The sequence below is a fragment of the Lineus longissimus genome, chromosome 2 (genome assembly GCF_910592395.1).
Source record: "Lineus longissimus chromosome 2, tnLinLong1.2, whole genome shotgun sequence".
Lineage (NCBI taxonomy): Eukaryota > Metazoa > Nemertea > Pilidiophora > Heteronemertea > Lineidae > Lineus > Lineus longissimus.
The window spans coordinates 3,844,686-3,859,360 of record NC_088309.1 but is presented as its reverse complement, the minus strand read 5'-3'; the positions used below and the strand labels follow the sequence as shown (position 1 = coordinate 3,859,360).

The window sequence follows — 14,675 nt, the reverse complement described above, 5'->3', positions numbered from 1 at the left end:
TATCTATACAATCATGGTCACCTGGCCTGGATGAGTCCAGGAGGAATATGGTTCTTTAGCTTTGCTTCTTAACAGCCATATGATATGTTCACTAAATGCGATAGATTATGATCATTTTCACGAATGGGTCAATTTTGATTTGATTGACAAATTTCGGGATCAATTCCTGTATATGAATATTCATTTGGTCACCTCCCAGATATTAGGTCAAATGTTGCGCTTAAAGGGATTGTTGTTGTAGGTTTGTGTCTTATCCTATGAGATTTGCCACTTTACATACTTTACAGGTTCTGTTGTACTTGGTACTTGAAACTCTTTTGACTGTCATTTTGTTCAGCAAATGTCTATGTAATGATGAAATATGAGCTGCTTATTTTACTGTGTCTGTACAATTAACAGAGCCTGATCATGTAATGATCGTGAAATGATGGATTAAAGTTGGTAACCAGATTTTGACTATCATAATCAGTTAGCAAATGTCTGTAAATTAACTGAGCCAGATCATGTTATGACTGTAAAATGATGGATTAAATAGGTGACCAGATCTGAAGTCTGTTGATGATGATGGTAAAGCTGATGAGAATATGTCAACTCTACATGCCCGAACTCAGCAGCAAAGTACAGAGGAAACCATTTTGGACCAGCGATTCTTGGTCGTCATAGCAGGGTGGTCGCTGACCAGGGTTCCACTGTACATTTTAAATGCAACAACTGAGAGGTTTTGAATGATTTTGAACACCTGGCATGTTGAAAAGACCATGCTGCTGTGCATATACCAATTTTTATCAAATATCCATGTTGAAATGATATTCAAATACCAGCTGATTAAACTAGAGCCATGCAAATACGTTGTATGCCTAAGTTAAAATATTCACTGGCATGCTTTGAATTTTCATCATCTGGCATTGGATGAAGGAGGGTCATTTATTGTTCTAATTTCGATATGCCTTGCATGCATGTACCACTGTTTTTTGGCAAAATATTTCATATGGAATATTATTTGATGTGAATTCAAGGAGGATACACCAGGAATGATATTTGCTTATTTTAAATTATCTGCAATTTGCAGCGTAATTTTTTAGTTTTCCACAGATGATGATAAGGTTGCCAAATTAAAAGTGTCTGCTCTTGGTGTTGTTCATTTAATTTTGAAATCCTGTGAACCTTACTACTTGTCATGATGACGTACTACTCAACAACCATTATCCTGCGAATAAAACTTTATTTTCTTCATTATTTAAATAGCCCAGTGAGCCATTTATAAAAACCTGAATAGACATGATATAACCACCATGTTAGGAAGTTTTCGGGATTCCAGAGGCATGAGTGGACAACTCACACTTAATTTTTGCATTTGGTGAACAAGTTTATTTTACAGCACTTAGGAAGTGGCACTTATATTTCTGTTCTGGTCTGAACTAAAAAGAAAAATTGGGGATATCGAAGACAATTTCAAACAATTTATGGAAAATAGGCAATCTCAAAATCAAACTCAACTTTAGAATCGGTAGATTTGGGAAAATCTTTTATGGATATACATGTAGTCCTTTCTAATGAAGAGTGTTAGCCTTCCGCGTATGGACCAGAGGAATTTGCATGTGTCGTTCAACCTCAGTTCAGGCACATACAACTCTGGTAAGTATTCAAATGTTACTAGTGCTGGTTTATTGATATCATCATCATTGTCACTGTCGTCCATGTCAATATCATTGTTGTCATTATCATTATCATCATCAAGTTTGTAACGCCTGTACCATTATCATTATTATTTTCCATCTTTTCCGCCAAAAAATTTATTTTGTGAGATATCTACTGTAAACCACCAAATTCATCTCGCAGATGTCCCATTAGATGCCAAATGTTGCAGCTAGTCTTTACTTAGGAAGGAAAAGGGCTACCTGTCTGAATGTCTCAGTATAAAAAAGGGTCATCTCGTTTCCAGAGAGGCAGTTAAGCACATCCTGACACACTTTTCTGACCCTCCCAGACAGTAGTAAATAATTCATCAGAGCACCTTGAAGCCATGAATAATTAAGTACTGTGATATAATACAATACGTTAATGATAGCTATACCACATGTCTGTCCAATACCATTGACTTAGTGCCTTGCTGATCATGCAATGAAAATTGATATTTGACTAAGCTGGGCAAGTCCTTTGAGCAAATGATTTGTAAAGCCATATGTTGCCTTATTCCTGCTGGGGCTGATTGTTAGATATACATGCTGTGAACATATCCAGCATTGAATTATAGAATGTGCTCTGTGGGTGCTATTTAAAGCCCAACTGCGGGTGAGCCTATTTCATTACAATACCTCCTCCTCTCCTGTTATGATATCTGGTTTTTCTCAGCGTTCAGCCAAAAAATACTGGTAGATTGAGGATTCCTATGGTTCACCGCCTGTGGGGAAATAACTGGAGAATAGCTGGGGGCAGGGTGTAGCAAATGCCCCTCCCACCTAGAGTCACAAAAAAAACCACGTTTTCCATGCTGTTTTTGCTGATTTTCAGACTCACAGTACACATTTTAATACGATGTTTACGTCTTATTTCAATTATCAATTTCACCTGCAATGATTAATGGCCCAGACTTTGCAGGTTGTCCCCAGCAATGATTTTGTAACCACTGCATCCACTTGTTGGCAATACGTTCTATTGCAGTGACTGGAAAGAATAACAAAATTCACATATTTTACTGTTACAGCTGTTTTGATTATTAGCATTTCTGACCATCTATTTACCTAAAAACATTTAATGTGCCGAGCGGTTGTTGGATCAAGGCACCAACTATTCGCTGGTTGTAATTTTATGAACATTCACCATGTTTGTTGAAATGTTGTGGAGTGAACCAATATTTTCAGTGTTTTGAAATTTCGTCTCTGGATGAAATTTATTAAGACTATCTTGTTCATGGTTGATTACCCGGTTGATTTCGATACATTTTGTGGGAAATGAAATTTTTTTGGAAAATACCCTTTTGAAACAAGATGAATGGTAAGATACATATTTCAGAATCTCTCTCGTGGTTCTGATCATTTGCATTCTTCTATTTTCAAGCATAATCATGATCCTTAATTGGGAGCATTATGATGACTAGCAAATTACCTATCATGCTGACAGGTTGAAGTGCCCTATTTCATCATTGTACTTCAGGTTCGTCCTTAAGGTTTTATGTTTGAAATTCTGCATTCTATCATTGTTCTTGCCTGTCTTTCAGCTTAAAGGATGATGAACAGTAGTTTGAGAGAAGCCCTGATGCTTGATGATGACCTTGACCAGAGTGTATCAGATGATTCAGGTGAAGGTCACTTTTGGTTCCATCATGATAACATCCTAAACTAATTACTGCCTCACTAAAGTCTCCAGGTTTAGACTAATTCACATTTCTTTCTTGCCTCATACAATCGTACTAACTTTTTAACCTTTTAACAACTTTATAAACTCAATTCTGAAGTTTTTCCCTCTTTTGAGTGCATTTTAAGTTATCTTCAGTTATTCAGCGTATTAGACGGGGATGACGTAATTAACACTGCACTGGTTCTGTTCTGTCAAAACCAACCGAGCAACCAACTCGATCATGCCATCTATCACCGATAGAAAATCAGGACCGCTGCTGCAAAAGTGAGGCACTGTGCACATCAGTGCTACAATACATGTACAAGCAGTCTGTGTCATTGTCCAGCTCTATGTACGGGAGTATAAGAATATCATGTTGGAACTAATTTACATTGTTTGTGAATATTGTGCCTGTGGCTTGATATTGGAAAATTTTATTGTGATATATCGACTCGACACCACATCTTGGTCATGAACAGTTTTTGTTTGTTCTATGTTTCTTTAAACCAGCTGTTGCTTATTGAAAGTCTCATCTTTGTCATATTTTGTGATATCATGATTCAGTATCATAAAGCTCTGTAGAGGGCGGAAATGCCAGGGTGAGCAATCACCATGTTTTGTTATCTGAAAATTGAGGGATTATGCAACTAGAAAATGCAAGGGAATATTTCTTGACTGATGCAGTCCTGAGCAGATCAAACTACCTGATGAAACAACCTGAACTGTCTAGAATAGGTCCCAACCTTTAATATATTATCCAAACACCCGTATTTACTGTTCAGTTCTGTCAATGACAACTCCTACTTTAATATACGACTACTTTAATTCAGTTATGATGCTATAGAATATTCATCCGATATGGCATTCATCAGTAACCCTGGGTTTTACAATATCAAGTTTTGCAAATAGGCCTAAAGCACATGCAGGAGCATATTTTGATACATTTTGAAAATCCTTGGAGTTGAAATTTTTTACAGAACAGTTCAGACTTAAAGTAGTACCATAGTTGTTCGAAACAAAAAACAATGATAGAATACCTTTTTTAAATTTCAAAATTTGATGACGTCTGATAGGCCTATGTATAAAGTCTTTGGATGAAACCGTCATCCATCAATAGTTCAAGGTCTTTCATGTAGATGGCATTACCCTTTGATATACCTCTGCTTGATTCAACCCGTCCAGCATGGTGTAGTGGTGGAGAACTGCTTGTCATTGCCAAGAATGATCAATACCAGAGAAATTTACTGTTGTAGTGGTACAGGTCCAAACATACAAGGAGATTACTGCCAGCCATCATGAATGTTTGGATAGGGCTGTAATGTTCCACTTAAAAGGACATTGGCTACAGGGCTGAGTCTGAAAAGAAATGTTCTCAGACTATCACTTTCCATGGTATCACTGAAACATCCTTTACAAGGGAATCCATGCCAGTATGTACAGAATGTATTTTCATGCCAGGCCTCAGTAACTTTGAGTTGCTGCTCCACTAGATTTCATTGTGTGGTTAGTCATCTCTGCCATCTTTTGACACCACTAAACACCAAACTCAGCACATGTCAACCAGAAATCAATGAATAGTCCCACTTGATTCCCATTTGATATAGTACAGTAACAGCAGATAAGCAACCCCTCAGATGCTATGGAGCCAAATGCAGCGTTTGTTGTGTGTTCATAATCAAAAGTCATTGATGGCGTATTGATTTTGAACTTGGATATATTCTGTACTGTTGTTTCACCTGCATAAGTTATCCGGAAAAGCTTGCCACTATTGTGTTTGTGTTGCATGTGGTATTCACTGGCAATATTAATATATAGTTTTGTGTCGCTGTAGAAACAGACTGATAGAAATATGACTCTGATGTAATTCTAGTCCGAGTGATTGTCATTTATGACCTATCAGTTCATAGGATATCGTCAGCTGAAAGGTGTGAAATTCTGAGATTACATGGATAGTGTGATCAGAGACACTGTCGGTCACTTTGCACTTTCATATAATTATATGTGTGGACAGCAGCTGTCTCCATGCCAGTCTTTGAATGGCCTGGAGGCCGATGACAGTACGTTGTATGCTGCATAGTGATAACTTCACATGTAGCCTAACTGTTGCCCGTCAGGCCATGTGTGACGTTCCCAGTGTGTCTCACCAGTTGTGAGTTGTTATTATGACACATGGATTCGACCCTCAACAAGCCGCATGGATCCCGAGTGAGGAGGCTGCACTGTGGAAGTCTTCTCAGCTTAAACAAAGTCAGGGGACAAGGTAGGCTGCCGAGTAGGTTTTCCCATTCAAAATAACCATTCCAAAGAGTTATTTGACATTGTTGCCAAGTCATTAATTATGTTGTATGGTCATATCAAAGGGGATCAAGACATAAACAAAGGTAATAAATCCAAAAGCGACATTAAACAGACACTTGGAGACTTAGGACAGAGCTTTATTCTTAGTTACGGTTATGTAGATGGTCTGGTGAGGAAAAAAATTGCAGTTGGTTAACATCATTCTTCAGCAGATCTATTGTCGGAGAGTCCGATCAGGCCAGACTATTTCAGTATTGTCAGACCTCTTTGTAATCCTTCTGTGGTTTAGTCCATTACACTGACCTCCTGTATCACTAAGGTGTTATAAGATATCAACAGTTGCAAACAATAAAAAAATGCACAAATGACATCATCATCACTAATGTTTCAAAAGTGGTCAATGGCGATATTGACACAAAAAGGTAATCAATATTGAGCTCGATGTCGGACATGGTTATGATATGATATTGCATCAAGGATGCCTTGTGTCAAACAGTCGGTCCTGTGTGCATTTCTTCCAGATCTCTTCTGTTGATATCGAGGTCCGTTTCATATTCCTATGTCCAACCTTTATCTACAATCTCATGACAAGCATGAGTTCATGGGTAAACTCTCTATCCTTCAGTATCGTTTACAGGTAAACTTCCTCAGATTGTGATGCACTACACGTAGAATAAGGATGGAATTTCCCTTCCCCACTCGGAGTTCTGAATAAATCACTTATTCAAGGAGGTCCACAACCTGCTCAAAAGTGGCATGTATCTTGATTGATAGGTCCAGCTGCTAGCTGGAACCCCCCTACTTCTAAGTCCACCCCAATCTATTGTCTCATCTCCAGCCTGGGTGATCTCAACCTTTCAATCATGAGTATCTATCGTCTGTCATCCCATCGTCCATCCCAAGCCTAGTCAGAGATTCAATACGTTCTCAGTATCGATTATTCAAGGAGATTGAGGTCAGAGGCTTGCATCAATAGACCAATGTCAACAGTATTCCATTCAATCTAAATCCTAGGCCTTATTGCGGCTGGTCTTTCAATAGGCTTAATCCTTCTGTTAACATTTAGTATTGCTTGATTCTAGCAGTGCTTTGTAAATCTCTGCAGTAGTTGTCAGACTTAAGTGTAGAATTTAGGGGATACTGTTGTTTTTTCTCAATTTCATTTTCACAGATTTGAATTTCACAAAAAGGATTCGCCAAGCATCTGTTATCTGTCGATTTCTCTAACCTTGGATTTCTCAAGTTTCATCCTTGTCAATTTCAATAGGATTTCGGGCCACAGCACACTATGTGACACTACACATGCCATTCTAACTGGAATCTTGGAAAAACCAGACTGTTGATTTCCAGTAAATCTCAGTGCAGTCTGTTGCTGTCTTCACCATTATGAGCTTACACAATATCTGCTTGCTGACACTATTCTACATGTTCTCAACATTAGTTCTGCTTGCTGAGACTTTTCCATACTTGCAGACCACTATGTCATCTTTGTTCCTGTGACTGCCATGGCAGCTTTCATCTTTTTCAAAAGGAAGAAAAGAGGTAACAAATTATATGGCTGGTGGCGGTTGTGGGGGGGGGGGGTGCAATATTATAAAACACCTGTACCTCAAAAATGTTTTTAAGTAAAGTCCTGTAGGTCATGTAATTTCACCTTTGGCTTTGACCTTCTTCTCAGGTGAGGTTTTTCTGTTCTGCAATTCAAAAATTCAATGAACAAATAGAATTCTATGAGGCCTGATACACATTTGCCATTTCAGGCCATTTTGCAACGCACTGCAAGCTGTTGCCCAGAATTTGTTATTGTAACTGCAATGAAACTGATAAATCGGGGATGTAATGTAGTACATCATTGAGACTCGGTCAGTGATGTTCAACCAGTCTTGTAGCGTTGTTAAGTTCTGGTGTTCGTAAGTTTGGCAAGATAAAGTCACTATAGTTTCACCTTAATTCTAAAACACTATTTTCTCATACATGTCATAACCATGTCATGTGCTCACTGCCATTGAGCAAGGCCATTGAGACCTCTTCATAGTTCTCTAGTCACCCCCATTAAATATCCATGATTGCCTGCCTCCCTACAGGGTCACATGCAGTACATCTATCATGGAAGTACAGTTTAATTTCATTATTGCCCTCCTGGATATATAGTAAATATCCAACATCACATACTCATATTGTGAAGTGTCAAGCTATGATTAATTTCATCATTTGATGGCTCGAGAGTATAAGCAGTGAATGAGTTAGACATTGGGCAGGTATTAACAAACAATACTCGCTTGTGTGCTGCTTTAGTGGTCAATATCATATTTATGATTATTGAAAATAGTGGCATGTTTTCTCAACTTCTTGATACATAAAGTTTAGCTAGAAACAACAAGAAAGTCATAGCTGACAACTTGTCTTTGTGTGCACTTTTGTCAAGTAATCATTGCTATGGTGTTGGATGTTGAAGTCAGACAAACATCGCACTCGAAATACAGCACTTTGACCTTGAAACATTCGTGCGTATATATAATTTTGGTCACTCCTTTGACATTCCATCCCTGGCAATAATTTCCCTGTCCAAATGAAAATGCATTCACCAAAATTATCATTCTGCATCCTCATGTTATCAAGCTATTAGTTATGATTACTTAGCAGATTAACACAGACAAAACATCACCTAATGCATATTGGACATTTAGTGCATTTCCATTAATATTCATCTCATTTGTCCTCGGAACGTCTGTGTCAATTTACCATATTGTTTTAGGGAGTCGGGCAACTTGGTTGATAGTTTTACACAGTTTGAATGGAATATTTAATCAAGTCCATTTCGAGAGTGGTTTTTTAAATGTTTTTCCGTGGCTCTCTTCCAAGGGGGTTTCATTCCCCGTCACTTCAAAGGCTTTTTGCAGGTAAAACATCAATTTGTCCTTCATTGAGCATGACCCTCTTCCTGTGACCCCGTACACTTCCTTTGGCTGATAAGCATGCACGTTTTGATCAATGGCTTTACGCAAAGCTGGACTAAATTCTTTCTCCAGATCTAGCTGAAATCGACTCCAAAAGCCACTACGTTATCTGTCATCTCCTTCTCACTGCATTTACTAAAGCTTTTAAAAGACCCCGAAAGTGATTTAGGGTAATGCAATTGCTATTCTAGCACCATCATCATCGACAACTGCAATAAGCATTCACAGATATTCCACTTTTTCTCCTATTTGATTTCTGAGAACCCATTGAAATGCCATGTGTTCTTGAACCAGAAATGATATGGTGATAAACCTTGCTTAGCCATGGACCATTTAACATCTCTAACACGTAATGGCAGGGGAGTTGAATAGGGAATCTTCAATAAAAGTCAGGATTGGTTGAGTTCTTTTCTTGTGAATGTCTGCATGATTAGCATTTTCAATTTCCTGAATTGAATTTCCTGATTTGTACAGAAATGCTTTGTGGATGGATGGGATGATTTTCTCCAGTTTTGAATGTAGACACTGTGCTATAAAAACCACCTTTGTCTGCTTTCTCTCTTCTTACCGTGTTCTACAGGCTGATATGGTCATCTGACCACTCACTTGCTGATAATTGTGATGTTAGGTAACACACAGTCACCGGTTTTATATCAGTGAAAGTAGGGTATCTGATTGTGCTTCCTTTCAGTGTGGAACCTGACAAATATGGCCAGTTGACTTGGAATTGCCTTCCACTTCAGTTAATGTTTTACATACTTGATGACTGTTGCTGTCTAATTGCTAATTAGCCAAACTGCGTATTTAGCACAAATGCTATCGAAGTGATGTTGAAGTTTATTAGCTTTTTAGACGGATAAACCAAGACTGCGATTCTGCAGGCGCAACATATGTCACGCGGCGGCCATCGTATTGAAGAGAATGAAACTTTGGCACTGTTCCTTTGTGATCATGATGTGGATGGGTGCTATGTAGCAATTGAAGAGTCCCAGGTTTGGATATCTGTTAATGAGTTCGACATAATGGATTAGACGATGCAGGGATTTCGCAGGCACAGTTGGAAGTCAGGTTTTGTGAGAATGAAAGTATTTGATATGTCTACTTCTTCAGTGTTTCTGAATTCTTTGAGTGGTGTTATCATCATTGCAATCTTTTCAAGTTGACGTATTTATTGGGATTGAGAATGAGAATGAGTGGATTTTCATCAATACATTAGAAATCTGGAATATTTACAAGACAGCTGAAACTAGTTTGTGGCGGATCAGTTGAAAAATTTTGGAATGCATCTTAACCCCTTGTGGAACTGTGACTTGCTTTAAAGCATGCATACAGATTCAGTTTAAGATACATCACAATACGTGACCCAGTGGAATCAGTCAAATTGAGGAAGTTATGAGGCATTTGAAATGTACTCTATTTTGCCCTTGTATTATTTCAATCCTAGGAGAAATTAATCTGAAGTCTGAGGTCACAGATGCGGCATTAATAGCATTAGTGAATTGATAAATGAGCTTTCTTGGGATCAGTTTCAAGCAACAATTTCAAGATGGATTGTCAGTGTCGCATGTAGGAGTTGAAACCTTTCAGGATCCAACAACATGTTCTGTTTTACAAAAAGTCAACCAAGAGGAAGGCAGCCTACATGTAGGTGTGCTTTTGGTCTTTAATTCAAACTTTCTTTGCAAGTGCTAACTGTATTGATTGAGCAATGCAATAAAGTCAGATCCGGAGCCTAAATTTTTATAATTCTTAAAGGGGGCTGGAGGTGGGGGTCAAATTGGTGGTCTCCCAGTGCCTTATTATGGGTCTAGGACTGGTTTGACTTGGTGATGTGTAAATGGTACATGGTGCAGACTGTGAGAAAGTAGAGACACCTGTTAATGACTGGCTCCTGCCTATAGTCTTCTTTTTACCTCGCTATGTTGCGACCCTAAAGCAATTACCACACATTGAGCTCTACTGTTTGATCAGCTTCTCACAACCTCCTACTCCACATCATCTCCACACTAGATGCTGAAATGTTACCTCCAAGAACATACACTCCGTAATTGTCCTATTCAGAATCGATGTATCTTCACCAAAGGGCACTATTTTTTCTGACTCCATTACATGATTGCTTTCTTAGTCATTTATCGTCTCTGGTCTTTGTTAAACTGATTGAGGAAGTAGGAATGTTAATGGTGTCTGCAGTCAATGTTGGTTATGTGGACAACCACTTTGATTTGTGGCAATTATTGCTGTGATGAGTGATAGAAAGTTTGTCCTTGAAACATTACAAATCAACCTCTACGTATCTCTGATTTGGCCTTCATTTTTCTTTTAACTTTTCCAAATTAAAAAGCTAAATCTAATTTCTAAGACAACTTTTAATACTTCTATTCCTCAGGTGTAAAGGAAGACAAGAGGTCACTTAGTTCAGTTGACATTCGGGATGTTTCGGACCATGAGGGGAATAACGGGACCCTCAGGAATAGTACTCTTCCTGTTACACCAGGGAGTACTAGCAAGCGGAAACGCTTCTGGAACTCCATTAAGAGGTCGACAAGAAAACTACGTGTCCGCAGCAAAGACCGACTCTCCTCCGAAAAGAAGGAGGAAAAGGTTGCGCAGAGTCAGCCAAATATCAACACACATTCCAATTCACAGCAGACTTTCGAAAGTATATTTGGCACTGCGGACCACCAACGGGGACAAGTGCAACAGGGCTTCCAGAATGAACGAAGTTTTAGTGATCCTGGTAACCTTGACGAGGGTGAGAGGCCGCCGAGGGGGACCCTTGAACATTCCAAGAGCATGCCGGTCGAACGGGATGAAGAGGTGGACAGTGGGATAGCGGTGGTTGAGAATGCGGTAAGTCATACTTTTGTCATATGCGATCATGGTTGCAGATAGCAGCAATTTCAGTCAGTTGTATGTATAGTGTGCATATCTTGTTTTTCAGATGGTTCCATCAGGGTATCGTTTTAGCTCCAAAAATCTTCAGGGCTTTCTTGGTGATTCCTCCCTCCCTAATATTGTTAGAAGTTTCTTGTTTGAAATCATATAAGATCATACTAAGTATTCAATTTGTACAAGACTCTTGTTCTTAAAAACAGATCGTGATCAGAATCTTCCAAGAATCTTGCAAAAATTCGATTAGAAAAGGAATAAGATCTTAACAATCCCAGCCGCATTCTTTAGCATTGCCATCCACTGGAACTCGAGACGAACATAAAATATTCATACCCTGTCGTTTTGAAAGCGGTTCGAAAAAAGGTTTATTGCAGTTTGATTTAAATGCCATTGAGGGGACTTCTGGTTGGTTCAAGTGTATGAAAGCATTGTGGTATCATGTTTTGGGTCTTGACCTGTGTTGATTACTACTACAATTAACTGCAAGGAGGTTTCTGAAGACCTATAATATTATGTCATCCTTATCAGTTAGAGCTAAGAGCGGGTGGGATCTTATGGAATTGTTCAAGAGGTGCCATCATTGTTTGGGGTGTGAGAAACCACTGACAGTGATGTCAGGTGCTCCAGCATTGGTACAAAAAATAGACAAATTTGGAGTTTTTGTATCAACTTATGCAACATGCTGTTGGGTTTAACAAAGCAAATGATTGAGTAATTCATACAGGTTCGACACGCCGGCAAAGTGCTGCCATCTTGAAGAAGTTGATGAACTGAATATTGCTGTCAGTCTGGTCCATGACAGTCTGTTATAGCAGTTCATCACCAGGTTGTGTCCCTGGCCGACTGTTTTAGGGAAACTATATGCCATTTTGTGGTAATACCTTAGCTGTAACTCACATTTTGCTTGCTGAATTTTGTAACTTATATCATCATATCATATATAAATGATATCTGATGCGGTTGCTGCCATTCTTTGCCAGTATGTTGAAGTTCCATCCTAGTTAGTTCCACTCTTTTTGGCTAGAGGGAAATACCCAATATCTGATGTTCCCTTGAGTGATCTGTCTTAAGTGGTCTCCTTTGTGATGGATGCCCAGAGTGGCTGTGTCGATTGCCTGGTTGGTTTTCTCCGTGGCTAATGGGCTGATGAGATGAGGAGGTGGTGTTTTGTGGCAGTTAGCAATTCACAATCCTGTTAATGGTGATGATTGCTATGCAAGGTGATCAGCAGTTACCATCCATCATGGTAAAATGGTTTCAAATGGAAAGAATTCCAGCATGAAATATTGAAATAGCCTAAAAATGCCTTCAAAATTTAGCAAGAAATTCCAGTGAAATCCCCCCACCCTGTTCAAGCATGTTGTGAGCTGGTTCGTTTCAGTTCTCTATCACATAAAGAGGTGTCACTCCAGCCTTTGGTGTAAAGCGTGATGCTATTATTGGTGTCATTATCTCTGGCCCAAACCCATCAGCTTTTGGTATTAAAGGGTTCTGGTGTACATTTGTTTCTATGTTCTCAATAGCTGCCTCTGCCGCGGTCTTATTGATTACAAATGCTCGATGGATGAAGAAGCTTGAATGATTTGAGATTCAGTCCAGCCCTCAGCCATGTCCCTAATACTGGATCGAATGTACGATAAAACAAGTCACTTTCGAATAGAAACATGAAGGTTTTCTTGGTCGTGATCGGTTGTTGTTGTTTTGAATTGGATATGGACTATGACTGCGAGCCTTTGGGTTAGGATTAGGTATTACATTGTGTGACAGGTTTCATCATGACTGGGCATGTTATGATCAGGATTGGATAATGTGACATCATCACATGGACATATCAGGATCAGGATTTTATGGAAATTCATCGTAGGCTGATTAGATTCTTCTTCTTCATCTGTATTAACGGTATAGCAGACGTCACTGATGCAGTCCCTAATGACAGGAACACAAACATTAACAGTGGCCACCAGTTCTGGCTTCTAGAATAATATCAAGAAGAATCGATTGATTTACCAGGACATTACAGTGATATATGACAAAAACATGACATGATTTTACCGATTTCCATGAGAATGGACATGTGTTCGAACACATAGTTTACTAGATATATCCTTCAACCTGGAGTAATCAGGGGAAACCAGGGAGAAACTACCTGTCTATTACGATGGCTGATGCCTTTGAGAAGGATGCTCAAGTTGGATACATCACTATTGCAACTTCTGATGATGATCGGGTAAGGGTCTTCTCTATTTATTTTACCGATGAATTATGAAGTTCAGTGTCCAGGGTCAGCAAAGATTGCCGCAGCAGGGCAACCAGGGCTTGTGTTTGACAAGTTGCAAGTTCGTAAAATTAGGGAGGGCAGGATAACTGTTGACGAGATGTCAAAGTAGCGTACCCCTTTTCCTCTCATTATGGACCAGGAGGCAGAATCAGCATAGACAGTATCACTGCTTGGAATATAAGGGTTAAGCTGCTGTGCCACAAAAGCACATCAATCTTTTTTGCTGGCACTCCCAACATCATCAGCTTCTGCAATTTATTAGTGAGAGTGGTATGGTACTTGTTAATCATCCTATCACCTTGGTGATGTCACATTTTATGTTTCTAATTAATAACTGGTGTAATTAAATGACATCTATATTTCAATGTGTGCAAGCCATGAAGGAAACTGTTTGACTGAAATACATGTGGGGTGCCCTTTCTTTCTATGAATCCTGGAGCTGTGCCTTGTATTTCCTCTGGCAAGGACACTGTCCTTTGCATCAGTCTTATCAATACCCTGCAGCCTCTGAGGCCAAGTTTACATAAAAGTCACATTATATCACATGTCATGCGTGATGTGCAACAAGACATGCGTGAACATAAAAATGAACAAACCTGTATTCATGTGTGACAAATGACATGCAAATTAATGAAACGTGACGATGTGACTTCCATGTAAACCCTGCCTTTCAATCACAAATATCTTTTTTCCTTTTGTCACCAAAGTCATAAAAATGTACCTGACATGTATCGAGAATATGTCAATCAATACCCCAGTAGTGACTTTTGTGATCAATTACATCACCTGATTGTATGTGGTCCCCATCTGCGGCAAATGAATAACAAATACTTCTGTCTCTCTTGCATTTGATACATTGTTCACGGAGTACTGGATGGTTGGATAAAATCAGGATGACAAATGTCATTTCTAAC

The 14,675-nt window shown here is 39.0% G+C and overlaps 1 protein-coding gene across 23 annotated transcripts in view; it reads left to right on the top strand.

Moving 5' to 3' along the window:
* The window catches only part of LOC135502193 (multiple C2 and transmembrane domain-containing protein 1-like), a 55,000-nt gene that overhangs the window by 5,537 nt on the left and 34,788 nt on the right, over positions 1-14,675 (top strand). For 5 of the 23 annotated variants that reach the window (XM_064794843.1, XM_064794917.1, XM_064794895.1 and 2 more), the window contains exons 1-2: positions 5,330-5,596; positions 10,978-11,441. In XM_064794843.1, coding sequence (XP_064650913.1) covers positions 5,506-5,596; positions 10,978-11,441 — 555 coding nt within the window. In that variant the 5' untranslated portion in view covers positions 5,330-5,505. Of the gene's footprint in view, positions 1-911; positions 1,636-2,972; positions 2,995-3,224; positions 3,299-5,325; positions 5,597-6,645; positions 7,177-8,408; positions 8,535-10,977; positions 11,442-13,160; positions 13,711-14,675 lie in introns of those variants that run through there. The other 18 variants (XR_010449748.1, XR_010449746.1, XR_010449749.1 and 15 more) reach the window with 11 other exon arrangements.